Source organism: Kogia breviceps, chromosome 7, assembly GCF_026419965.1.
Source record: "Kogia breviceps isolate mKogBre1 chromosome 7, mKogBre1 haplotype 1, whole genome shotgun sequence".
NCBI lineage: Eukaryota > Metazoa > Chordata > Mammalia > Artiodactyla > Physeteridae > Kogia > Kogia breviceps.
In genome coordinates this window covers 19,907,583-19,933,080 of record NC_081316.1, presented here as the reverse complement: position 1 = coordinate 19,933,080, position 25,498 = coordinate 19,907,583, and the positions used below count along the sequence as shown (strand labels likewise).

Below are 25,498 nucleotides of genomic sequence, written 5' to 3'. Positions count from 1 at the left end.
CAGCTGAAATGTATTCTTTCACGGTTCTGGAGGCTGGAAGTCCAAAGTCAAGGTGTCGGCAGGGTCTGTTTCCCTCTGGATGCTCTAGGGGAGGCTCCTCCCTCACCTCTCTCCCAGCTTCTGATGGTGGCTGGCAGGGTCCTTGGCATTCCTGGGGCCGAGGAGATACATCCCGGCTCCTTCACACCACCTTCCTCTCTGCCGTGTCTCGGATCTCCTCTGCTTCCTCTGGCAAGGCCATCAGCCTCTAGATTTGGGGCCCTCCCGAAATCCGGGACCATCTCTTCTCGACATCCTGAAATTAATTACATCTGCAAAGACACTACTTCCAAATAAGGTCCCCATGATAGGTTCCAGGGATTCGGACTCGGACACGTCTTTTGGGGTCTGCCGTCGACCCCCCCGCCCCCGGAGGGCACGCACATTGCCGTACGACTGTCGCTCTGGGCTCTTACAGTGCCTGGCGCTCAGTGGGGCCTCAGTAAATGTCCGTTGAATGAGTGACCCCCCTCCCCCGCCAGCGTTCCCACTCCACATTCAGCCCCTCCCCGCCCGCTCTTCTTGACATAAAATCCCGATTTCCCGCGGCACCTGGAGTTGGGTGTCAAGGAGCCGAGCCCTTGTGGGCGAATCGATTCCTGGATCGGATGTGTTTTTGCCAGAGTGTAATGTCCTCTGCCCCCCAAACATCGCCAGAGGCGGGGGCACGGGGCAGTGGGCCGTGTTGGGGGCAGTGCTCTCCGCCCACACAGCAGGTCTTTCTGGGGCCATATGAGGTTGGGGGTCCCCAGTTGGTCGTGTGTGAGGCTCCCCGGCCACATGGCTTTTCCATTCCAGCTTCTTTGGCTTGGTTTCCCTGACCCCTGTGACCTGGGAGGGTGCTGTCAGAGTCTGTCTTGGTCAGGGCTATCTTTCGTCTGCCCCCAGACTCTTGAGTGGTAGGTGTCTGGTATGATTGCTGGGGAACTTCACAGGCCGTTTGCCTCTCGTTGCAGCCTCAGGAATCACGGTCGGGGTGCTGGAGGGGGATGGGGGGGTGCGTATTTCTACCTTATGATCTTCAGCAAAACTTGACTTACAAGCCGTACCACAGCGTAGCAGCGATCCAGAAGGATGGAGACTCACGTCCTATATCTGAGGCTGCTGGCTCTTGACTCTGTCAGGAGGTGCCCCTGGTGCTTGCTGGCACGGTTGTGTTTATCAGACATTTAGTGGGGCTAAATGGGGGCTGGGACACCATTTTGGAGAACACAGCCTCACGTGTCAGGATCCTGAACTCAGAGGAAATGAAGGTAAGACTCACCTTTGCCTAAATCGTGTTGGGTTGCATTTTTGAAGATCAACACGGTGGAAGGATCCCCCGGATTCCAAGTTAGGCGCGGGGTGGATTTTGGTGTTCAAAGTGAGCAAATGGAAATGCTACACATTTTCCTGACTTTCTACATGCAGCCTAATCCATGGGGTGCCTCTCTGAAAGAGTCCCTTTAACGGCCTGAATATCCCCCACCTCAAGCCACGGAGCCAGCCTTGGTCTTCCAGACCCAAAAGTGCCCCGCCGAGAAATCAGGGCACTTAGGAGGCTCCGCCGTGGCTCCAGGGGAAGAGACGCTGACCGTGTTGAAACACAGGAGGTGATTCGTGGGCCCTCCGAGGTCTGTAGAAACCGGAAGTGGATCCAGCTCGCCATGTAGATAGAACCCTATCCCTTTAAAAGAGAGATTTGCATCTTGTCGTGAAGCATTCTCTTCACAGTCCGGCCAGCGTGTATGTTACTGCTCACCAGAGCTGTGGTTCATTTTGTTTTTGTTTTTTTTTAAACTCCCTTCCTCTTTAAGCAATTAAGTGTGACCTCCATTTGGTGATTTCACTTGCCTACTCAGAGAAAGTGATGGTTTAAAAGCGAGCGTGAATCCCAAAGTTAATCCCGCTTTGTTGTCATTCATTGCTGAGCTGCGGCTGAGTCCATGAGCCCAGCAGGTCTTAAAAGCTTCTGCCATCGAGCATTTGCGATGGCTTCTGTAGGATGGAGGTCCCCCAAAGCAAGGCTGTTGGGGAGCTGGGGAGCTCGAATCCGAAATAGTCATGCAAAGATTAAACGTGTTGCAAGCTGATAAGCTTTGGACTGGGATAACCCATTTTTTACCACCTTTGTTATTTTTGTTTTTGCCTGGCTCTGTGGGGAGATGCACTGTCAGATGGATTAAATGACATGGGTTGTTCTTCTTCAGCGGAACAAGGTTTGTTTTCCTATATCTTGTCCTTCCGCAGCTACGGGGAGAGGAGCGAGAGGTTTTGCTTTTTTTTAATGAAGTCCATTGAGCCGATGTGTGAGTTTGGGTGTCTGATGAGCCGCCCAAGGATCGCTTGGATACTGTTGCTAGGTTTCGAGACGGAGTGGCTATGTAATTACGTTTCAGATATGTATAGATGATGAAGAGAGGGAGGTGTTTTCAAACAGATTTCTTAATGCATTATTCTGGAGGGGGGTGCGGTGTGTGTGTGTGTGTGTGTGTTTATGTGTGAGAATGTAAAATCTGTGCTGATATGGAGCCATGATGCTTTAAAAAATTAATAATAATACCTGCTTGGTAGCCATTCACCTGCTATGAAATAAAATAGATCCGATCTGAAAGCAGCATTCAGATTTCCTGGCATTTGGACTGTAAAATATGCTACTTACCATGAAACGTAGCAATGATATTAAGTATGCACGACATCCTTTGTTTGCACGCAGAGCCGGCAGGTCCTGTGGAAAACCCAACGTTCTAACCTGCTTCATTTCATCCGATTGGCTCGTTTGGGGTCAGCACTGCTGAGTCTTCCCCTCGTGAGCTTACAGAACGAGCCTTCCCGAGGAGAGCTGGGCTAGTTTTTTCCCTAGAATGATGCGGCCATCACAGCTCTTGCCTGGATGCCCAGAGAATATTTTCAAAGCACGTTGCTGAGGGAGGGAGGCGTGATAAAGCCCCGGCAGACGCAGCGGCCCGAGCAGATGCGAGCAGCCCTCTGTCGCCCCGTCACGGCTCATTCTACTCCCGTGTCACCGCCCTCCCGGGGCTGAGGGAGCTGTGCGGTGTGCGCGGGCCACCCGTGCCGGGTGCCCCGTCCAGCCGGGTGCGCGTGGCTCCCTCCTTGCCGTGTCCGGTGCCGCCAGCCCCCCTCTTCTGTGTGCCGCCCGGGGGTCTCCATCGTCCTGCTCTGGGTGTGTGGTCGTGTGCTCGCTGCTGTAGCTCCCTCCCCTCCCCCAGGCATAGCTGTCTCCGAGTTTATCCCCAAATCCTGGAACATAGCTGATGCTCCGGGGGTGCATGCTAAGGTGATGCCCGTGTGTGACCCCCCACGCGGGTTGCTCTTGTGTTCTGTCGGGATGGCCAGCTCCCAGCCCTGATGTCCGGTGAGTGTCCACTGGGGATCCACGGTGGCCTTGGTCTGTCCCAGATGCTCTGTTCACTGGACTCCTGGGGACACTTGTTGTCTTGGTCCCGAGAGGGTGCGGCAGCGGCCGTGAGGCCTTGACCCCCCGTGCCCTGTGTGTTTCCCCGGCTTTGTCGTTATTGCCCGTGTTCTGCCCCGGGGCTCTCCCCGGCCCCCCCTTCACATGCACGCGGCCTTGGAACGCTGCCTGATGGAGGCCCGGGCTGGGGACGCGTCCTCCGAGAAGTCCCCGCTGTGAAGCCCCCCGTGCAGGGGACGTACGTGGCTGCTGGAGCACGTGTCCCGCCAGAGATGCTCAGAGGATCCGCCCACCTGCCCCCACACATCTACTCCTCCCCGTCCTCTGGGTTGAACTGGGCCCCAACCCTGAGCCTTTCTCGGCGATTTGTTTCCCGCTCCTGCGCAGTTTGGGCCCCTGGGGAAGACCCCTCCCCGACTCCATCCCCTGCGGACGAGCGGGAGCCCCAGAGGACCCCCCCCCATCTTCCCCCGGCCTCAACCACACATTCTCTGCACGATTCCCTTCAAGGTGAGCACCTGCCCGTGCCGTGGCTCCCGAGCACCTCAGGCCCCAGCGCCTTTTCTAACCATTATCGCGTAGCACCGCCTCCATTGTCCGAGGGTGAGATTCATAGATAACATAACCTAACACACACGTGGCATTTTTAAAAATCGGCGTTAACATCCTAACTGTCCTGTAAGGGACGGAAGGCAGCGCGGGGTGGGCGGGGAGGTGGCCTGCGTGTCCACGAGAGGGTGCCCCACGCAGGAGGGCGCAGGCCACGGGGGGGATGCTGTTCCCCTCCGCGCGTACTCAGCCTCACATCCCTGAGCGCCTCAGGCAGCTGTGACACCAGGAGGGCCCGCCAGCCACCGGTGTCGCGGTTTCCTGAAATCGTGAGCTGTGCTTGGCAAAGTTCCGGACCAAACAGCACGAACGCGGTTTCACTTAGGTAGAGGCTGCATTTCCGGAGAACTCAGGGAATATCCGTGCAGAAGGCAGTGTGTCTGTTGAGTCGGGGTGGGCGGGAGGCTACGCTCAGATAAACAGGCTTTGCGTCTCTTCGAACGTCCGGAGGGTCACTCACAACTCATTGACTGTCACACGACTGCTGGACATTTAGGGAGTCTGGCCCCTGCCCACCCCCTTGTGACAAGTACACCCCCACCAACAGCTACGGGAACACCCCCCAAGGCCCCTGCAGCAGGGTGGACACCGGCCCGCGTGGGAACCATAGCCGCGGTACTGACGGGGTGGTCCCGGGCACAGGTGGAAGGCAGCCCCGGACCGCAGGCCGCTGCGCCTCTGCATCCTCCTCCAGGGGGGCTCCTCTCCGACCCCGATCACCCGCTGCATCTGACCCTCGGGCCTGCTTCCGAGACCCGGCCTCTGATCCCGTGTCCTGGGACACACGTCTCAGCCCGGGCCCGTCCTTTCCGTTCTCTGAGGCGGTGCTGGGACCCAGGGGAGGTGGGTCCGAGAGTGGGAAGGAGTGAGCGGCTGCCCCAGGGTCCCTGGCTCTGTCACTCACCCTGCTTCCTGCAGCTCTGCTGGGCCTCCCCTCCCCTCTCCCGGCCCCCGGGTCCTCTCGGCCGGGCTCTGGCTTGTCTCCACCCCACACCATTCTTTTCCCACCATGACTGTCCTCCTGGTCAGTCACGATGTCAGTGGACATCGTGTCCCAGCTGAAGGGCTGGACTTTTTGGTGGTCGATTGCCTGCAGATGGAGAATGCCTGTGCCTGTGGCAGGGAGTGGGGAGGGGCTGAAGCCAGCATTAGGGGCAGCGAATCCCAATGGGCCGTAGAGTTGGGGTGGCTCCCTGGAGGAGGAGGCAACAGGCTCTCTTGACCTGAACAGCAGAAACAGTTAATGCTGTTTCAGTGCCCTTTCAGGCCTGGACCGCACTCACTGCTTTTGTTCGATCCCTGCCAACGAGGTGGCACTGTCGCTGTCCCCATTTTACAGATGAGGAGAGTGAGGCTCCCAGACTCAGAAATGCATTCCGTGTCGAAGTCTCGGGGAGTTGGGCTTTGGACCGAGCCACCCTTAGCTGCCACGATGCTGTCCTTGACCCTTTGTGCATCCTGGACCCTCCCTCCCTGCTCCCGAGTTTGCTGCTCCCCACCCCCACCCCACCCCACCCCACCCCACTCCACTCACTAGCAGTCCTGCCTCCCGCGGGGTCGGCAGGCAGCTCCCCAAGGCTGCGCACAGAGGAGCGCTTCCCCGCGGACAAGCCGCCACCTTCCAGCAGGGCCCCGAGGGCACCCGTCCTTCCCCCACCCCCAGAGCTCTTGGCTGATTTTATCAGCACCTTCTGGGTTCTGCCTGCCAGGCCCATGCCCCCTCTGCACCCACCAACCCAGTTGCCCCAGCCCCGGTCCGTCTCCCGTTGACACCAGGTCAGCGGGAGCTGGTGCAGAGGCTCCTGTCCCAGAGCCGGCACAGCGGTGACGGGACCTTCCAAGGAGAGCAGCCCTTGGCCAACTCCAGCCTGGGCTCTTTATCGGAGCCGTTTCATCCAGGAAAACCAGTTTCCCTGCTGCTCCGAGACGCGCCTTAACGCGCGGCCTGTAGGAGGAGGAACAGCGGTGCTTACCTCTGGCCCACCCGGCACCTCCCCGCCTGTTCGTCACCCCTCCGGGTCCCTTCCTCTTCCTCCCCCTCGACCACATCCCCTCCCCCTCCCCCTTCGCCTCCGTGCTGGCTGGCCTGTGCCCCAACTCTGGTCCTCAGTATGTCCCTCTGGGGGGTGGTTTCCAAACTCTGCTTTAGCACTAGTTAGTCACAGACGAAGGATCCAGCACAGCCGCAGGAGACCAGGGTTCTGGAACTCACTGCCCACCCTTAATTCCCACGTCTGGGGAGAAAGTCTAGTGGGACCTCCTGAAAAGAGAGCAGGCCAGGCTCCTCGGAGATTCACCTCTGTCTTAAGGTTTGCACACGCCCTGCCCCCGCAGTCTTCGCGGTGAGAGCTGTGGAAGGTCAGGGTGTTTCCGGAAGCAATTGTCTCTTGAGGGGGTGACGGTTGGTGACCCCAGGGAGACCCAGACTCGGAGCGTGAAGGAGTCCAGAGGAAGCTTACAGACGCCTCCAGAAACCCAGGCCGCCCCCAGGAGGTCCGGTGCCTGGCCTGAGTTGGGGGGCGGGGACGAGAAGCCTCCTCGCCAGCAGGACGCCCGTCACCAGGAAGCCGTGCCACCCTGACCCGGGGCCCCACGTTCTGGGGACGGGAACCTGTGATTCAGAGAGGCGGGGCTCTCACGAGGCTGCTCCGCTCGGTCAGTGGCCCCAGGAGGTGCATCTTTTCACCCCAGCCCGGGGCACCCCCTGTGGGGTCGAAGGACCAGCCACAGCAGATGGCCCTCGGCTCCCCCAGGCACGCACCCCCAGGCCGCACTAGGAAGACCCGTCCACCTCCAGGTGGAAGCCCCTCGATGCCGCCCGCCTGCGCGGCCCTCCCTTCTAGCCGCTTCCACACAGCTCAGGCGGCTGCTGGCCCATCCGCCTGCGGCCCTCTGTCCACCCAGCCCCTCTCCCCGGGCACCTCTGCCGCCTCCGTGGGTCACCCTCCCCCCTTCCCCGTGGTTCTCCCAGCAGGCGCCCTACCCCGCCACACTTTCTCCCACTTGCAGGATTCCCTTCTGCATTCAGAGTAGAAGCTTATTTCACAGAAATCGGGGTGCACGGTCCCCTGGGCTGAATGGGGTGCTCCTGAGGCCAGGCTCTGGGCCACTCCCCGTCCTTTACCACCGCAATGAGAGCGCCGGGTCCCACCTGGGCTCTGCTCTGACCCCTCACCTACGACCTTCCGTTGTAGGGTCCCTGACTCACCAAGCCTCGGAGCGACTACAGGACCCCAGACAAGGTCCCCGTCAGGCTGGCGTCCTGATGCCAGGAGAGGGGGTCCCTCCCCTGGTGTCCTGCTTTTAAGGACCCATCCGTCCTCAGCAAGCCTGGAAAAGCCCCACGTGGCCCTCGGGAAAACGCGCACACCCCGGAATTTCTGGACTTGGTGGCATAGAACCACCTGGAGTGTGCACGTCTGAACTATGTCAGGAAATAGGCCCAGGAAGCTTCCTTGTCATGAAGGTGCAAAGGCGGCTGTGTAGTGGGACCAGAAGAAAACATTAGGCCAAGTGCCAGGAGGACGTGGGTTCCACCTGGCCTCATCTGTGGGGCCTTGGGGGAGCCCCAGCATCTCTCCCGGTCTCAGCAGCGACTGCAGGTGTGGGCTCTGTCTCCACTCTGTCCCACGGCTGCGCTGGGGCCTCTTTTATGATTAGGGCTGAGCCCAAATTCAAATAGAGAGAACGAAGTGTCTCTTCTTGCGTTCTTCGTGGCTTTGCAAGTATTTGATCTCACGCGCAGGCTGAGGGCTTGGAAGACTGTGTGGGGTAGAATTCGACTGAATGCAGAAAAAGGTTCTATTCCGGGTTTAATGAGAGGGAGTGGAAAAGACGCTTAAGGTGGCTTTCAAGAAAGAAGAATTGTCCACGTGGGCACAGAAGAGGTGCCGATTTTAGCCAAGCTAGAAGGGACCCACTGATGCTAAGGGAGCATCAGGCGGTCAGAAGGAAGGCCCGAGAAGAGAACCTCATCCTGTCTTGGCTTGTGGGGTGATGAGTGTCAAGTTCTCAGTCATCCAGGTCCAGGCACAAAACAGACATCAATTTACACTCCTCCCTGGGGCCACTGGCCACACGGGGTGCCCTGACCAAGGAGGCCACCCAGATGGGGGCGTGTCTAGGAAAAGGACGATAAGTAGCCCCAGAAAAGCATTTTCCTTCCCCTGGACCAGCCCTTGAGGAGGTCCACAGGTGTCCTCCGCGGGACAGCTGGGAAGGGAAGGCTGGACAGATACCACGGCCTGGAGGGGCCGTGAGCTGGGCCAGAGCTGCGACCAGAGCTGGGCCGAGGGCAGGGAACCCGCCCTTCCCTTAAATTGCGGTGCCATCATTTGTTGTTGGCCAATGGCCGGTTCTAGGTTCTGTGGTCATCCTGCAGCCAGAGGGGTGGGGAAAGATGCTACACCAGAGAAAGGACGAGAGAAGGGCGGGTGACAAGTGCTGCTGAGCACGGGAGGCGGCTCCTGCAGAAATGTGGCTCAGATAGCTTGACAACTTCCCCAGAATCACATGCTCATCGCTGGGGGGAGGTCGGGGTTCAAGCCCAGCTCTCCGACTCTGCTTCTTGTCCATCACATGCCCTGCTTTCTTGTAGAGTTTTCTAGCTAGTGGAAGACAAATTCGACACGGATGTGCTCCAGAAGGGGAAAAAAATTTCAGAACACTTTGTTTTGCTCCTTTTGTTACGAATTTTTCAATGTCCTTTTTTGGTGCCCAGAACAGATACGAAGATATTGATGAGGAAGAGTGATGACAAAATTGTGTGACCGAGGGCTTGGGGTGGGAGTGGGGGGCAGGCGATAATCTTTGCTCAGTTCTCGCTGGGGCCGCGCTTAGATCCGCTCCACCAGGTGGACAGCTCCCAGACAGCACCACAGCTGGTGTGAAGGGGTCCGAGTCCTTCTGGAATTCTCCAAGGCTCGGGGGTAAGGGCACTTGTCAGTGTTCAGATGGACCAGGCTGAGGCAGTCAGAGCATTGGGGGTGGGGGGCCATGCCTGTGGCCCCGAGAGAGGACGTCCTGCCTCTAAATGCTTGCTCGGCTGGATTGTTTCAGTAGAATTCACCACCGTCACTCAGAGCTAGGGACCCCTGTGGTTGGCAGCGAGGTCCTGGGTGTCCACTGCCTGTAGGGCCTGGGACAGAGTGGGCATCCAGTAAACGTCGGGTGACATATTTAGACGTATATTCTCTCCATTCCGTCAAAAGCATGCTTTGTATTGAAGCCCTGCATCCCCTACCCCCGCCCAGACCCTGCCATCTTTCCGGCAACACGTGTTTCTGTCACCGACCGTCCAGTGTCGGTGAGGATGGTTTGTCCATCGTGCTTACCACAGGTCACTGGTGCTGGGGACAAGCCCAATTTTGTCTTCTCGGCGTCACCATTTAGCATCCTGATCCCGTGAGATGTTCGCAGACAGCAGCAAAGTTTTACATGAACTGGCAAAAAGTTGGGAGGACGGTGAGAGCGGAGGGTGATGGCGGCTGGCGTGGGCCTTTGCCGTCCATCGGGGTCTCTGCAGTGATGCTGAAGAAGGGGAGTCTCCCAGGTGGCTCTGCTCAGCATCTCTCTCGTGAAATAATAGCCTTGGCTGTCGGCAGCGTCTCCCACCTGCCCCGACCCATTGGCCGCAGGGTCAGGGATCCTGCCCGCTCCCGGCCTGAGACCTGCCATTTCCGTTTCCTTATTTCGCTCATTGCGTGTCTCGGGCCACTGCGTCCTCTCGTCTCCCGAGCAGATGTCGCTCGTGGGGGCTTGTTGAGTGTCAGCCGTTGGAAGACTTCGCTCTTTGTGCTGCTTACGCGTCTTGCCAGGGAATGTTACCACGGTCAAAGCCGATCGCATCCAATTCGTTTAAAGGTAGAGCTCACGGCTTAGTGTCTCAGAATAGTCCCCGAGTTCTGGGATGCCACGGTTGTCATGGCAATGGTTCTTTGTTTGGGGAAGCACAAGCGTTATCCTGTGAATGGCACGGGTCCACACTGCAGGCTTCACCTCCCTCGGGGGCCACCATCCAGCAAGCAGAGGTACCAAACGGACCTGGGGACTGTCTGCACTGCTCCCCTCTCCGTCGGCGCCTGTGACCATCTCCGATCTTCCGGATGTTTGGGCTGAGGAGGATACTGAGTAGCATGAAGGACTGTGTAGAAGAATGAACACTAGGGCTGCGCTCATCCGGCCCCGAGGAAGCGGGTTCTCTGGGCTGTCACCGGCTCCCTTCCTTGTGGCAAGCCAAGAGATCCCCAGCTCTTTGCCCTGCCCAAGCGTGATCCCAGATTTCAGCACCAACAAAGGAGCCCAGGACGCTTAAGACAGTGACAGATGAGAATTACTACAGATCAGTTTGAATTGGCCCGACGGAGGAGGGGGAGGGGTGAGAAGGGAACCCTAGGTGTCCGTGGCTTAGAGGACACACACCAGAGAGTGGATATGAGCGTGGCCCAGGGACTGGTCGGGGACTGGTCACCCCTTGCCCGTGGCCCGTGGCCCCTGTGCACCAAGACCGTGGTCCGTGGAGGGTGCCTGTGTGGCCCTCGCCGTTCCTGCCGGGCTCTTTCTGGAAGGAGCTTTGTCTGTCCCTTTCTGCTCCCTCCCGCCCGGAGCCCCCCCACCAGCTCACAGCCTCTCCTGCTTGCGTTTCCTCATCACGCACGTGCTTTTCCTTCCTTTTCTGCTGTTAACCCTTCTCTGCAAACTTCAGGGTTGGGAGCAGGTACCTTTAGGGCAGGGTGTCTCCACTCCCGTGCCCCACTTTTCACCCCACAGGCCCTCAGACGATGCAGGATCCACACCCTTTGTCCGAAAAAAAAGATCTCAGAAGCGAAAGCTTGTTCATAAGTCATTGGCAGTCACACTTGACCTGAACTGATTTGAGGCTATTTATGCCCTTTATTCACCCTACTTTGTGTGATGATCCACCATCCCCTGCAGGAATCCGCACTTGATTGATTATGGAGCTCTGTCCAGACCCACCAGTGGTGCCCGCCTGTGCTGCACAGCACGTGGGCTGTATTATCACGACAAAGCCAGGCAACAGCCCCACCCCCCGCTTTTCAGAGCCGGTGCCCTGGATCTGTATTTGTTGAATGAACAAGAGTTCTTAACCTTAAAATAACCCTGGGTCTCTACCTCCGGAGGATTTCAAGGGATCCTTTCAAGACGGTGTCGCCTCCGAGGATGGGGTGCATCTTGGCTTTAAATATTAAAGGACATCTTATTTGGAACTCACAGAGGCTTTCAGAGAATCTCCCCGTCAAGGTCAGAGAAGGACTTTGCCTCTTGCCCTGCCCAGCCCCAGCCCCCTCCTGCCACACGCACGTGTCCACGGTTTCCCATTCACCGCCCCCCCCCCCCACCGCCACCCCTGCAGAGGCCCGGGAGGGCCGGGCTTATCTCCCTCTGCCGTGTTTAGGGTTTCTTCTCTTCCAATCAGAGACACAGTTGTTTTTATTTCTCCAAATCTCTGTTTCCTCTTTTCCTGCCTGGCTGGTTTGGCAGATGGGTTAGGGGGTCGTCAGGGTCTGGGGCCAGGGGCTCACGGCCTCCATGAGAGTCAGACGTGGGCTCGGTGCGGGTCGGCTGCCCGGTACGGGCTGTGTCCACGTTCTGCCCTCTCTCTCCCCACCACCGCCCACTCCTCCCGCCCCCGCCCCCTAACCCTCTGTGCTGGTGGCTGGCAGAGCTCTCCCCTGACCTCTGCCCAGACCCTCAGACCCACCTCCTGCGTGCGGGATCCACCCACCCCGGTAGCCCAGACCCCTCACCGCACCCCAGGCTGCCATCTGTTACGGGCTGAATTGTGTCCCCTCAAATCCATACGTTAAGAGTCCTAACGCCCCGTACCTCAGCATGTGGCCTTATTAGAAAATAGGGTCTTTACAGAGGTAATGAAGTTAGGCCGTTAGGGGGGGCCCTAGTCCAGTAGGTCCTTATGCAAAGGGGACATCTGGGGACAGACTTGCACACACAGGGAGAACGGCCTGTGAAGGTGAAGGCCGAGGTGGAGGTGATGCTTCTCCAAGCCAAGGATCCCCAAAGATGGCCAAGAAGTCTCCCGCAACGGCAGGGAAGACAGGGAAGCGGTTGCCCCTCGCAGCCCCCGAGGGAACCCACCTGCCGACACCTCCGTCTCAGACTTCCACCCTCCAGTCCTGGGACGGTAGATCTGTTAAGTCCCCAGTCCGTGGGGCTTTGTCGCGGCAGCCCTAAAATACGGATACACCATCTTCCTGGCCCACAGCCCTTCCTCCTGTGTGTGCCCTGCACCAGAAGCAGTCACCCCGACCGGCCTAGATTCTTCCTGGCTGCCCCGTCCGGTCCACCGGACTCCCATCTGTTTTCCCTCTAAGTACTTCCTGAATCTGCCCCCTCCCTCCCCACCGGTGTGGGCTTTGGTTTTCATGTCACCTGGACCACGGCAACAGGTCACGGTGGTCTTCGCCCCGGTTTTGTCCCCCTTCACTACCGAGCACTGCAGGCCAAGCGAGCTTTCACCACTCAGATTCTGCCGTTACCCTCATTCTAAACTCCCTTCCATGGTGTCCTGGGCATCCTCTGCTTATAAGGACACCAGTCATAGGATGAGGACCCACCCTCCTCCAGTACAACCTCATCTTAACTCATTATATCTGCCAAGACCCTATTTCCCAATAAGGTCCCCTTCACAGGTTCTGGGTGGACACGAATTTGGAAGCGGGGGAAACGACACTGTCAGCCCCAGTGCGGGAGTCACTGGGCACCGCGCGCAGGGGTTTCCTGGACGAGGGGGCCTAGAGTGTGTCAGGCAGAGGAACGGGGTACAAACTGCTGGAGGTGAAGGGCCCCGCACGTCCCCAGCGGTGGCCTAGCAGCAGGGCCATGGCGAGTGCTCTACGCGGAGCTCCCGTCCCTCGGCGACCCGCTGCCCTGTTCACCCCACGTCTGGAGACCACGGCTCAGAGCGCGACGTGCCTGAGTTGCGCAGCCGCCTGCCCCAGCGAATACCTATGCTCACGGCCGTGCATCAAGCCCCAGGCACAGGGCAGGCAGCACGCCCCCCCGGCGCCCTCGGGAGCTCTGTGCCCCGGAGCCTGGCTGGGAGCAGGGGCAGCCAGCAGTGAGGTGGGAGAGACAGGCTGGGTGGCCGGCAGCTCTGCACAGGGCTTCGCCCCTCACAGCGCAAGCCTGGTCTGGAAGCATCAGTTCCCCTCCCCACCCCGCCCCAAGTGAGACACAGGAAGCTGTCGGTCCCGACCGGTTTCATAACGGCAAGGGGATGCTGCCTGCCCTGCACCCCCTGCCTGCGGGCGCGGCCCCCGTCATCCATGCTGGTCCAGAGGGCCGGCCGAGGCCGTGGGGTCCTGCAGTGCATCAGTCAGCTCGGGCTGCCACCCCACGGCTCAAACAACAGCATTTTCTGTCTCCAGTCCTGGAGGCTGGAATCCGAGGTCCAGGCGTGGGCAGGACTGGGTCCTCCCGAGGCCTCTCTCCTCGGCGTGTCGACGGCCGTCTCCTCCCTGTGTCTTCACGGGGTCGGCCCTCTGTGTGTGTGTGTGTCCTGACCTCTTCTTCCTATAAGGACACCAGTCCTATGGGATTAGGGCCCACCCTAGTGAGCTCATAATTTACCCTGATCACCTCATTAAAGACCCTGCGTCCTGGTGGGAAGCAGCTGCACAGCACAGGGAGGTCAGCTCGGTGCTCTGTGACCACCTAGAGGGGTGGGCTAGGGAGGGTAGGAGGGAGACGCAAGAGGGAGGGGATATGGGGACATGCATATGCATGTACCTGATTCACTTTGTTATTCAGCAGAAACTAGCACAGCACTCTAGAGCAATTACACGCCAACAAAGATGTGAAAAAGAAAAAGAAATATAGACCTTTGCCTCCAAATACACTCACGGTTGTAGGTACCGGGCATTAGAGCTTCAACAGATGGATTTAGGCGGATAGCGCGTGGCGCCCGCCTGCACACAGCCTCTGCCTTTGGGAACCCCGCCCCTTGGTTCCGGGACGCTGGCGCTCTGGATGGGAATCGCGCCGCTGAGCGGAAGGGACCCGCTAAGGGTGAGAAGGAGGCTCTCTGCCTGGGGGCCCCCGTCCTGCGATGGTGACCCAGGCCTGGCACAGGCAGTTCCCGAGAGGTGGTCCTTGTCCTCGGGGGGTAGCTCACCGATTGCATCCCCACTACCGGGTGTGGACACGGCACACCTCGACGAGCACGGGCTCTGGAGCCCCCGTCTTCTCGGTCTGCGTCTCGACTCTGCCACTTTGGGGCTGTGTGACTTTAGGGGGCTAGTAACTTAACCTGTCCGTGCCGTAGCTGCGTCCTCTGTGTCTCACGGGGAAATGCCAGTCAGCCCCCTCGGGTGGTTCTGGTGAGGAGTGCTTGTCGGAGCCGTGCCTGCCTTGAAGGGGTGGGGATGGAGAGGGACTCGTTACTACAGTACAAGCCCCAGTTCACAGAGGGAGAGCCCAAGCCCTTGGAGTTGATACGACTTTGGGAAGCCAGGTTTGTCCGAGAACAGTTCACACACACAGCTCTGGGTCCCTGGCCACCGTGGTCTGTGTCACCCTGACCCCGGGCAGAGGGGGCCCTTTTCTAGGTTGAGCACATAACTCGCCTGCAGGCTCTTGACCACACTGTTGAAAGTAAGAAAACAAAACTGAGAGAAGAAAACTTCCTGTCCCTGCTTTGCTATTTGTGTTTCTAGTTAAGCCTCAAATGCCCACAGGCTGCTGGATTTGCATAATCAGCACAGGGGTGGGGTCCGCCGGTAATTCCAACCAATTGCTGGCCGCCCCCGCGTTGGCGCTGATCAGTTACACGGGAGGCAGTAGTCAGTGATGGAAGGAAGTGGTGACAGACGTGCTGTCGGATCGGGAACCACCATCGCAGGTGCCTTGGGGGCCGCCGTGGAAACCCACCAGCCGCGTCCCTGGGGCATTGGCGCTGAGCGCGCAAAGCCTTCCTGGGAAATGTTACAGAGACATAGACAGAAATGCCCAGGCTGTAGCTGTCGTCACAGAACGATGGCCGTGCTGCAGGGTCAGTGTTACAGGGAGGCTTTTACTGGCGTGAGAGGTAGGCCTTGGGCTGGCTCTGACTTCAGCGCGTGATGGGTACAAGCCTATAGGCTCCGTCCTCCAAAGGCAAAGCGGCCGAGCTCACCCCTGCGTCCCGGGCCGGTGGCCTGGGGAGGTGTCTGTGACCCAAAGGCCAGGAAGAGCTGCCTGGCAGCACATCCTGTTTGGACATGTGAGGCTGCCCTCCTGTCCCTCTGGTGCTGGAACCCTGGCCCGGGCCTCCGGACCTGCTTGTGGACCGCCGCTCGTGTGGAGTTGGGTCTCTTGCAGGGGCTCCTCCCTGGCCCCTCCACCTGTTCCGGATTCTTCCAAGGACTCGGATGGGTGGGAGTCCTTTAATGGGACCCGCCCCCGCCTCTCTCCCTGCCTGCATCCGTTCCTGCGCGGGTACCACTCGAACACTTCCCAGCCCCCAACTTAGGACGGCCGTGTCTGTTCTAGGGTTTGGGAGAATCCGAGTGGGGAGTCCTTTCCCCAGGGACCTCCCACTCCCCTCTCAAGCACGCCCGGTCTGGTTCAAATCCCCCCGGGCTCCCAGTCGTGCTCTGGGCTCCACATAGGTGTTACTCGGGTCGGCATCTGCTTCCCCGAATTGCCAGCTCCTGGCTCCTGCATCTTTTGGAGCGAGCCACTGTGAGGGGCTGAAACACCGGTGGGTTCGCTCCTGGGCCCTCATCTCTTACCTAGAGATGTCCTCGGGGCTCTGCTTCCATGGGACCATGTCCTCAGGGCCGGTGGGGCCTGCCTAACGGCCGGGCTGTACCCAGCCATGCCACGGGAGGGCGGCTCTCTCCAGGAACCCCTGTGAAAATGTTTCTGACACTAGATCCCTCGAGAGCCCGACAGACATGCCTTTGGAGCACAAGTCCCAGCTGTGTGGGCATCTCTGCTCACCAGCGAGACGGCCTGTGTTTTCCATAAGATGGAACACGGCCTCCCCCTGTGAGCGAGTCCCTGGGCAAGAGGAGAAGCCGTACCTGCCGCCCAGCTGGGGCTGGCGGTCCCACTGAGGGAGAAATCAGAGGGTCGTTGACCAGGACATGATGAAGTTAGGCAGCCGTTAGCAGGAAAGGAAGTTTAGGGCCTCGCGCTTGCCTGGCGCCCTCCTGTCCAGAACCGGCCATCCCAATGCGAATTAGTCGGGGGCCTTCGTTCTGGACGCTGCCGTTTCAGCGGGAGCTGTTGGGTTGCACTGGTGACAGGGTGGACAGGGGGAAACTCACACCCAAAGGGACCTTTAGTGATGACTGAGGCCTGCTCTCGGTTGGTTTGTTCCCAGGTCCTTTCATGAACTGGTAAGAAAAGTCATTCTTGCTGAGATATGACTTTTGGTTTTACCCTCCCTCCTTGGAGATTGCTGCCCTCAGATCCTCAAGTGCGTCCTTGGGTGCGTGAATTACTGAGGGCCGCAGCAAATCGTGATTTTGACTTTCTGGAAAATCAACACAGAGAAACACTCGGGACTCTCTGTGTAGCCAAATGTTAGTCCTGACTGTTCCTGGGTCTTATCTGCCCCTTGGTTTGCATTTCCATCTTGGCTCCAGAATGCTAATCACCCACTTCTCACAGAAGCCTCCTGTCTTCTCTTCTCCTGTGTCTCAGTTCCTGCTAAACCATCCCCCCCCACATTTGGTGCCAAAAGGGAGCATGGGATCGTGTCCCCAAGTTTTATTCTGCCTCCTGCTTTCCCACTGGCAGGGAGCGGCCCGGCTATGCCGTCTGGGGTTGAAGCCCGTGTTTTGCCGAGAGGGTGTAGACCTGGACGGCTCCCTTGTGATGTGTGCCTTGGAGTCCACTCCAGAACACGGGGCACTGCGAGGCCTTCAGACAGGGCAGGGACCTCGTCACAAATGTGCTGACAGCTCAGGAGCCTGAAGGATGGTGGAGGACCACCCGCCCTCTCCCCCTATAGTAACTGCAGGGAGAGGAGGACGGTGATACCAGAGCCCAGGGGTGGAGCGGCTGCTTGGAGAGCCACTCGGGGGCTGGGATCACCGGGGAGGGGCCCCCTGACCGATGCCCCCAGACATTTTATCTGGTGATTGAAGTCAAGGCGGGGGGAAGCAGAAACTCAGGCACCATCCTTGCTGCTGGATAAGAAGGAAGGAAGGAAAGAAGGAAGGAGGGAGGGAGGGAGGGAGGGAGGGATGAGAAGGAGGGAGGGAGGGAGGGAGGGAAGGAGGGAGGGATGGGGAGGAGGGAGGGAGGGAGGGAGGGAGTGAGGACAGGTTCGTGCATCTGGTGAGACAGTGATCAGGTTCAGGCTGTAAGGAAAACACCGCTTCTCAGCCTCCTTCATTGAAGGCAATGCCAGGTAGTCTCCACAAGGTTCGAGGGTGCTCTTGAAGATGCCTGGTTCTCCTGCCTTTTGAGTCTGGCTTGCTCCCCCGACCCCCCAAGTGTCCCATCCCATGGATGCTGTAGGGGAAGCAGTCAGGCAGAAGTGAGTCCCCAGGGAGCAGGCATCCAGGGAGGCCCCGCCCAGGGACTGGGAAAGCTGGCCATGTAGGAGGAGCCACTCACACATTTAAATAACGTAATGACTCTGGACGATATAATAACTGCCTGCCCTCCCGCCCTGGGATAAAATCTAGCAGAGCTGGAAAGCCAAAGGAAAGGAGGCCGTAATGGTCCCAGTTCAGCAACTTTTAGGCAGTTCTCTCTGCTTTGCCGCGACTAAGTATGGAATTTCCTTTTCTTTCTAAGTCGCTTTTTTGCTCTTTTATTGTTTTTTTCCCATAATAAAATAAAAAATTAATTTAAATGAAGGTATTAACATATATTTATTTATTGCACTGATGTCACTGCCATCATTTATTTTTAAGTTAAATTTTATTTAAATTATTTAAACAAACAAAGTTCCTTTTGTCAAACTAAACAGTGAAAAGTTTACAGATGACGACACTGAGGCAGTTTCTCAATTTTTATAAAGGGCGTGTGGGCAGGGAAAGCCGCTTCGGGGGTAGGAATAGCAGACTTTGGGAAAAGATGTGGATTCCACTCAAGACCCCATCTTTGCCTGGCGACTGTGGGTTGTTGGGTAACGAGGCTGCTGCATCTCCTCAAGGCTGGGCGGCCCAGGGAAGCTCCCTAAGGCAGGTGTCCTGGTGACAATTTCCGTGCTCTCTCTGGCAGGACAGCACACCTAAGCCCACTTACTCATAGGTGGATTCCTCACCCAGTCCACTGTGTTCTTTCTGTGTCCCTTCAGAACAGGGATATTCTAGGCTCACATGCTCCAGATTCTTGGTCAGGCTCAGTTTAGACTTTGCTGAATTCTGCACCATCTTTTCTTTCCTGTGTACTCGCTTCCCCAAGTGCCCATGAGCCAGACCCAGGATTAGAAGTTGAATCTCTCCGGCTGCCCTCAGTGAGGCTGCAGGTCCGACTCCTCTGGCCTCCCCAGCATCTCCAGGGCCCCTCAAACCCACTCCCGGGGTCTCAAAGGAGAATTGTCTGAGTCAGCTCGGGCTGCTGTGACAAAGCCCTACAGACTCAGCGACTTCTAAACAGCAGACATTTATTTCTCACAGCTGTGGAGGCAGGAAGCCCAAGATCGGGGCCAGCATGGTTGGTTCTGGTCACCACCCTCTTCCCGCCATGCAGATGGCCTGCTGCCTGCTGTGTCCTCACATGTTGGAAGGAGAGCAAGCTAGCGGTCTGGCTTCTTCTTATAAGGGCGCTAATCCCACCACGGGGGCTCCACCCTCGTGACCTCATCACCTCCGAAGTCCCCTCCTCCAAATGTCACCACATTGGGATTAGGGTTCCAAGAAATGTGGGTGACCCATTCAGTCAATTGCAGGAACAGAGAGCCTCTCCACAACCAGCTGGCTTTACCTTGAGAACCCCAGGTAACTGGGTCGGGATCTTGTCCAGGTCACTTCTCATCAGGCCTCAGTTTCCCCATCTGACAGTAAGGGACCTGAGCCAACCTGTGGCTGAGCCACCATCACTCACTTGGGATGGACGTTGCTGAGGATATCATGGGCTCACTCTGAACTCTGCGAGCACAGACGGTTCTTTCTTAACTTCTTTAATTTGCCCTGGACATTCCCATCTTCTTTGCCCCCCTCCCCTTTTCCCTAGACACAAGCCCCTCCAGTTTGAAAATGTGCAAATGGCCAGAGTCCCAGCAGGGTTGCCACAGCAACAGAGTGGCGGTGGAGGGGAGCGGGGGGCGGTTATCTTCCAGAGGCTGGCCCTTGGAAAGACCTCTTCCCTTTTCCTTCTCTGCCATGAGAAGTGGATGGAAGTGGACGCCTGGGCCTGATTTGGTCCTCAGCAGGGTGTCTGGGGGTCGGTAACGAGGGCCCAAGATGGGGTTCCCAGTGCCTCTTCCCTGTGACTCCTGGCATTAGTTTGTTAGGACAGTCGAAACAAAGTCCACAGACAGGGGATTAAAACAGCAGAAACTGATGGTCTTCCCCATTCTGGAGGCTGGAAGTCCAAGGTCAAGGTGATGGCAGCACCAGTTCCTTCTGAGGGCTAGAGGGAGAATCTGTTCTGGACCCCTCTCCTTGGCTTGTAGACGGCTGTCTTCATATTCACATGGGGTCCTACCTGTGTGTGTGTGTGTGTCTCTCTCTCTCTCTGTCTCTGTGTCCAGATCTCTTCTTATGAGGACGCTAATTACATTGGACTAGGGCCCCACCCTTATTACCTCCTTTCAACTTGATTACCCCTGTAAAGGCCCTATTTCCAAATAAAGTCACAACCCAGTCTCTACCCCAGCCACTGGAAGAGGGATCTTCAAAATAGAACATAATTCTGACCCTATCACCCCCACCCACTACCCCAACCCCACTGAAACCCTTCATTGCCCTAGCAGTGGGATTAGCATCAACTCCAATCTCCTTTAGGCCTGGGAGGCCCTGTGTGACCAGCCTCCTCCAGACTTCCACTCATCTTAGGGCCATTCCACCCACTGCTCTCTGAGTTTCAGCTGCACCTGGGTCCCTTCTACTCCTAAGACCACTTTAACTAATTTGGGTACTGCTCTGTTCTTCGCGATCGCGGCTGCCTGTTGATCTTATGGTTCTCCTCCAGATTAGATCACTCATTTGTTCCTGGGCTTGTTTATTATCTGATTCTAGGGATGGGACCGTGTCTGGCTTGTTCCCTGCCCTGACCCCGTGCCTGGCACTCAGTCAGCCCTCAGCTGAGTTTCTTGGTGGATAAACGGACCTGCAGCTGCCACTTGCAGGCCCTTTTGGCCTTGGATCTGCACCTGCCAGCTCCTCACAGGGCACGGCCCCTGCAGCGATGCCTGTGGGGTCCTGGGTTGGCACCCAGCTGGAAATTCAAAGACCAGGACCCCTGGTTCTGAGCAACAGAGAGTTAACTGACATCAAAGAGCCCAATTCAGGGCAGTTACGCCTGGGAGGGCTATTTGCATGGGTTTTTTTTAAACACCAATTCTAAAACCTATTTTCCACCAAATAAGACTTGATGAGCATTTTGATTGAAATCGTATGTTCTGATATGCGTTCAGGTGCTGGTCGGGCTGGGAATTTTTTTGCAGTCAGAAGGCCCAATTATTCTACCTCATTCAGAGCCTGTTTCAATGCTGCTGATGCAGGAAAACATGTGAATTTCCATCTTTATACACTTTTGTGGCATCAGAGCCCTTCTGGACCTTGTTTTGCGGTACTTTTAAAGCATTAGTCCTCACAACCCATTTTAAAAGGACATTTGGAGAGTAAAACCATTAGTAGATTTGGGACCTATTTATTTCCAAGTGGAAACAAAGGCTTTGTAGCAGGACTGGCTGTGAAACACGACATTCCAACTGCAGGGTTGAAACGCACGGGTGAGAGGCAGGATTTGTTCACCAGGCCTGACTGAGATGCCTGGCGGGGTTGCCACTTTGGTCTTGCAGGGCTCGTGGCCTCAGCACATCAACCTCTTCCCTGAGCAAGCGGGGCCCAGGGGGCCAGCACTGCCCTCTGTGTAGCCAGCAGGTTGAGGGCCGCCTGCTGTGTCATCTCCCTGGGTCCTGGGGGAGAGCCTCGTCCGAGCCGCACCTGGGCTCCTGGAGAAACGAGAAGCTAGAATGAAGGGAATTTATGTTATGGTTCACATGCCCTTTTCCTTTATTGGCTTTCACCTCCCCTCACTAGAATATACGCTCCTTGAAGGATGTTTCGTTCATGACTTTATCCAAAGTGCTTAACACAGTGCCTGACACACAGTAGGTGCTCCTTCACTATTTGTTGGATGAATGAAGGAAAGGATGGGTGGGTGGGTGGGTAGTTGGATGGATGAATGGATGGAGGAAGGGAAGGAAAGAGATACTGTTGATGATTTAAACTGGTACAGTTGGGCTAGAACACAGCTTCTACCCAAAGTTATGGTGAGGGAAAGGAATGGAGTGAGATATGAAAAGATATAGCAGTTAAACAACCTGGCAAAGCACCCCCCCCACCTCCACAGAGTAGATGCTCATTCATTGTCATAGAACAGAACTAAGCAGCCACAATCTTGTCTCAATGTCAATACCTTGTATATCTTTCTAAAATTAGCATATAGGATTGCAAATCTATTTTCTATTTTTCGCTTGACTCAGTTTAAGGGGTGGTGATACCTATTCATCTACTTATGCTTCTATCCATCTACCCATCCATCCTCCTGTCCATCCATCCATCCATCCACTCACCCATCCTATCCATCCTTTCATCCATCCACCCAGAGCAGTGTGGACTATGCTTTTTTGACCCTGTGCTAGGCGCCAGTGCTGCCGTGGGGGAGAGGACAGCTGAAGTCACAGGGAGAGATGGCTGTCCCCCCTTCAAAAAGAATTCTCAAGGAAGGCTTTACTGCGGGTGCCATTTGGTCTGGAAGCTGTATGGTGGGAGGCGTCAGCCGTGCAGAGATGTGTGCAGCTAACACATTCCTGAAAACAGCTTTTGCCACCTCCTTATGGTGGAACAAAGCTTGCTTGGGCTCTCCTGAGTACCTGGGGACGCCAGATGTGGGCATGTGAGAGGGCAGGGGGTCCGTAGTCCCGGAGGAGAGGTGCAAGACAGGAACGGGGTCCCCAGGGCTTCATGGCCCCAAATCAGTGGTCTGGATTTTGTTCTAAACGTGACGAAAAACCTTTTAGGGGTTTTGGTGAAGGAGTCGCTCTGATGTGTACTTTTAGGAAGAATCCGTGGACTGCTGTGTGGACAGTTGCCTTTAGGGAGGTGAGGGAAGCAGGGTGGTGTGCAAGGAGGCTGCCGTGTCCAGGGAGATGGAGAGTGGGGACAGGTTGTGTGTCTGCCTTGCTGCCAGGGGAGGGATGTGGAGGGTGATGCCTGGGTTTCTGGCTTAGCTCCCTGGTGGACGGCAAAGGCTGGAGGAAGCGACAGGCTTGGCAATGTGCACAGGCACGCGTGTCATTTTAGACACAAGTCCTCGCTGCCTCCGCCTACTGACGTGGCGCGGTAAGGATTAAGTGAAGAAGCAGCCTGACCGCGCTGCGCTAGGCACATTTCGTGGCCAGCGCTGCTGTTATTTTCTGTGATCGTGGCAGTGAATTTCGATGGCTCCATTTAGAAGGCGTTTGGAGCAGGGGACGGGGGTCAGATGCTCCGGGGTGGCTTCTCAGCAGCTCTCTCTGCTCTTTCTCGACAGAGCACAGGCTGGGCACAAGCCACACCCTAATTTTAGCTCCCAGCACACTTGGGCTGGGATGAAAGCTGAGAAGCACAGGTCACGGGTAGGCCAGGATTTGAAGAATTCCCCCTCCTCCTGGCGTCTTGCAGCTTGCCACGGGCCCTGAGAGTCTGAGGTGCCCAGCAGAGATTCCGAGATGGGGCCGGCGGGGGCTGCAGCCAACCCCGCCAGGCACTGGTCCGGGGCTCCCTGTGCACACTGGCCGCTGGTCACACAGCGCGGGCCCGCGGACGCGCCCCATCACCCTGACCTGCTGTTGCCACTGCTCTCCGAGCTTCAGCCGAATTCACAGGACCTCGGCGCCCCCTGTGAAATGAAGTCCTGGTGTCTCTTCGGGAAAGCACCACGATGCCAGTCTTCTGTCCTGCCCTGTGCTGAGGCTGCTGGGCCCCGTGGGCCCTCATGATTCCTCCTGGGGCGTCCCAGACCTCCTGGACTCAGATCTCCCCATCGTGCCCCGTGCCAACCTGGGCAGCACGTGCTGGGCCCCGGTATGGACTGGAGTGCTGGGGGCAGTGGGGTGGGCTGCTGGACCCGTGAGTCACCGGCTACCGAAGTGGTAGATGACCAGGGGTCCCAAGGGATGCGGAGGAGAGCAGACAGAGCGATGCCAGGGGCTCTGGGCACAGAGACAGACGTGGGTGTGTGAATCCGGCTCTGCCAATAGCTGACTGGGTGGGATTTTATAAGCCCCCTGTAACTGTGATCCCAGAAAGCAGGAATCAGGTGCCTCGCCGTAGGGTCGAAGGCACACCGTGCAGAGGCAGGGGACCGGGTGAAGCCGGCCAAGCAGAGGTCAGTGTTTCTTTACACACACAGCTGGTCTGTGTTTCTTTGTCCCTGTTTTGAGAGAGACACGGAAGTAAAGAATCTTTCCCTCTCTTCCTAATCCTACCAATTGTGGAGGGGCCTCGAGGACCTGGAGAGCTCACCCCTTTTGGGGGTAGCTGGCGCTTGGCTCTGGCTGGTGGGTGTCATGCAGGAACGTGGGCGGGTGCCACCAAGTCCTCTAGTTGTACACGTGTGTCCTGAAGCACAGGCTTTGTATACGAAATAGCTCAACTTGTATAGATCAGTGACCTATTAAAATAAAACCGTTTGACTTGGCCTCAGACCACCTATCAGCAGCCCCTCTTAGAGACGTTAGCGTAGACATAAATAATACTGTAATTTTCAAAGTAACCATCCACCCACCCATCCATCCATTTATCCATCCATCCATTCAGTCTTCCAACCATCCATTCAGTCCACACACCCAGATACCATTCATCCTTCCATCTTTTCAAGGACCCATCTATCCTCCCACCAATCCACACATCTGTCCATCCATCCACCCACCTGTCCATCCATCCACCCATCCATGCACCCACCCATCCATCCATCCATCCACCCATCCATCCATCCACCCACCCATCCATCCACCCATCCACCCACCCATCCACCCATCCACCCATCCACCCATCCACCCATCCACCCATCCATCCATCCATCCATCCATCCACCCATCCATCCATCCACCCATCCACCCACCCATCCACCCATCCACCCATCCACCCATCCACCCATCCATCCATCCACCCATCCACCCATCCACCCATCCACCCATCCATCCATCCATCCATCCATCCATCCACCCACCCATCCATCCATCCATCCATCCATCCATCCATCCATCCATCCACCCACCCATCCACCCACCCATCCATCCACCCATCCATCCATCCACCCATCCACCCATCCATCCATCCATCCATCCATCCATCCATCCACCCATCCATCCATCCATCCATCCATCCATCCATCCACCCACCCATCCACCCACCCATCCATCCACCCATCCATCCATCCACCTGTCCACCCATCCATCCATCCACCCACCTGTCCACCCATCTGCTCATTCATCATCTGTCTATCCATCCACCCACTTACCTACCCTTCCTGCTTTCCTTTCTTCCTTTTCTCCTGTCGTCCACTCATCCATCCATCTCCCTTTCCTTGCTTCTTTCCTTCCTTCATTCTTCCCTGCTTTCTTCTCATACACCCATCCATTCATTCATCCCACATCTGCTCGGTTCTGAGGCTGTGCCCTCCGCACAGAAGGTGGCTCTCCTGCCTTCGAGGACAGCCAGTTTATCTTCACCCACTGCCTGCTGTGAGTTTAGAGGCCAGGATTTGAACCCTGGAATTCCTCCACTCCTGTGCTCTTACCACTGTCCACACCTGGGGAGCCCGGTCACAAGTCCTAGGCACCCTACGTGTTCTCCGCACGCGGCTCAGCTCTCGCCTTCCCAGCCAGCCTTTGACGTGATCCACAAGCACGATTCCCGAGATCTCTGCCACTCAGTCGGCGTGACGCCCGCGTGGTACTACATGGACCCTTCAGGGGGACAGAAGGAGGATCCCGCAGGGTAAGGGCGCTCGGTCCCACTGCGCTGCGTGTTCTGAGGGCCGTCCAAGGGGCCAGGCATTACGTCCACTGCCGGGTCCCGTCCTGCTCCTCGTAGGGGTTCCCGGTGCAGGGCCCACTGAGCTTCTATACATAGAGGAGGGCGGCGGGGGGGAGCTCTGCTCCGAGAGGTACCAAGTACCTGGGACTACATCACGGGATGGTGGGTACAGGCTGGGTACAGGGGTTGTAGGATTCGCACCCTCCCAGGCTCCCGTGGGGGTCAGTACACGCGAAGCTGCTAGAAGCGCGCCTGGCCCATC

The 25,498-nt window shown here is 57.2% G+C and overlaps 2 protein-coding genes across 2 annotated transcripts in view; both read left to right on the top strand.

Moving 5' to 3' along the window:
- Positions 1-25,498, top strand: part of SHANK2 (SH3 and multiple ankyrin repeat domains 2) — a 469,020-nt gene that overhangs the window by 130,482 nt on the left and 313,040 nt on the right. The window lies entirely within an intron of this gene.
- LOC136794554 (guanine nucleotide exchange factor subunit RIC1-like) lies at positions 15,077-25,201 on the top strand. Its single transcript, XM_067039368.1, has 3 exons — positions 15,077-15,128; positions 24,077-24,669; positions 25,082-25,201. Exons 1-3 carry the CDS (start codon positions 15,077-15,079, stop codon positions 25,199-25,201), a joined length of 765 nt encoding a protein of 254 aa, XP_066895469.1.

What these genes read in the sequence shown, in the direction of transcription:
- LOC136794554 (XM_067039368.1), top strand. Translation starts at nt 15,077, where the DNA reads ATGGCCGTGCTGCAGGGTCAGTGTTACAGGGAGGCTTTTACTGGCGTG. An exon ending in GGCTTTTACTGGCGTGAGAG is followed by an intron (nt 15,129 to 24,076) that starts GTAGGCCTTGGG and finishes CATCTTTTCAAG; the next exon opens with GACCCATCTATCCTCCCACC. An exon ending in ATCCATCCATCCACCCACCT is followed by an intron (nt 24,670 to 25,081) that starts GTCCACCCATCT and finishes TCGCCTTCCCAG; the next exon opens with CCAGCCTTTGACGTGATCCA.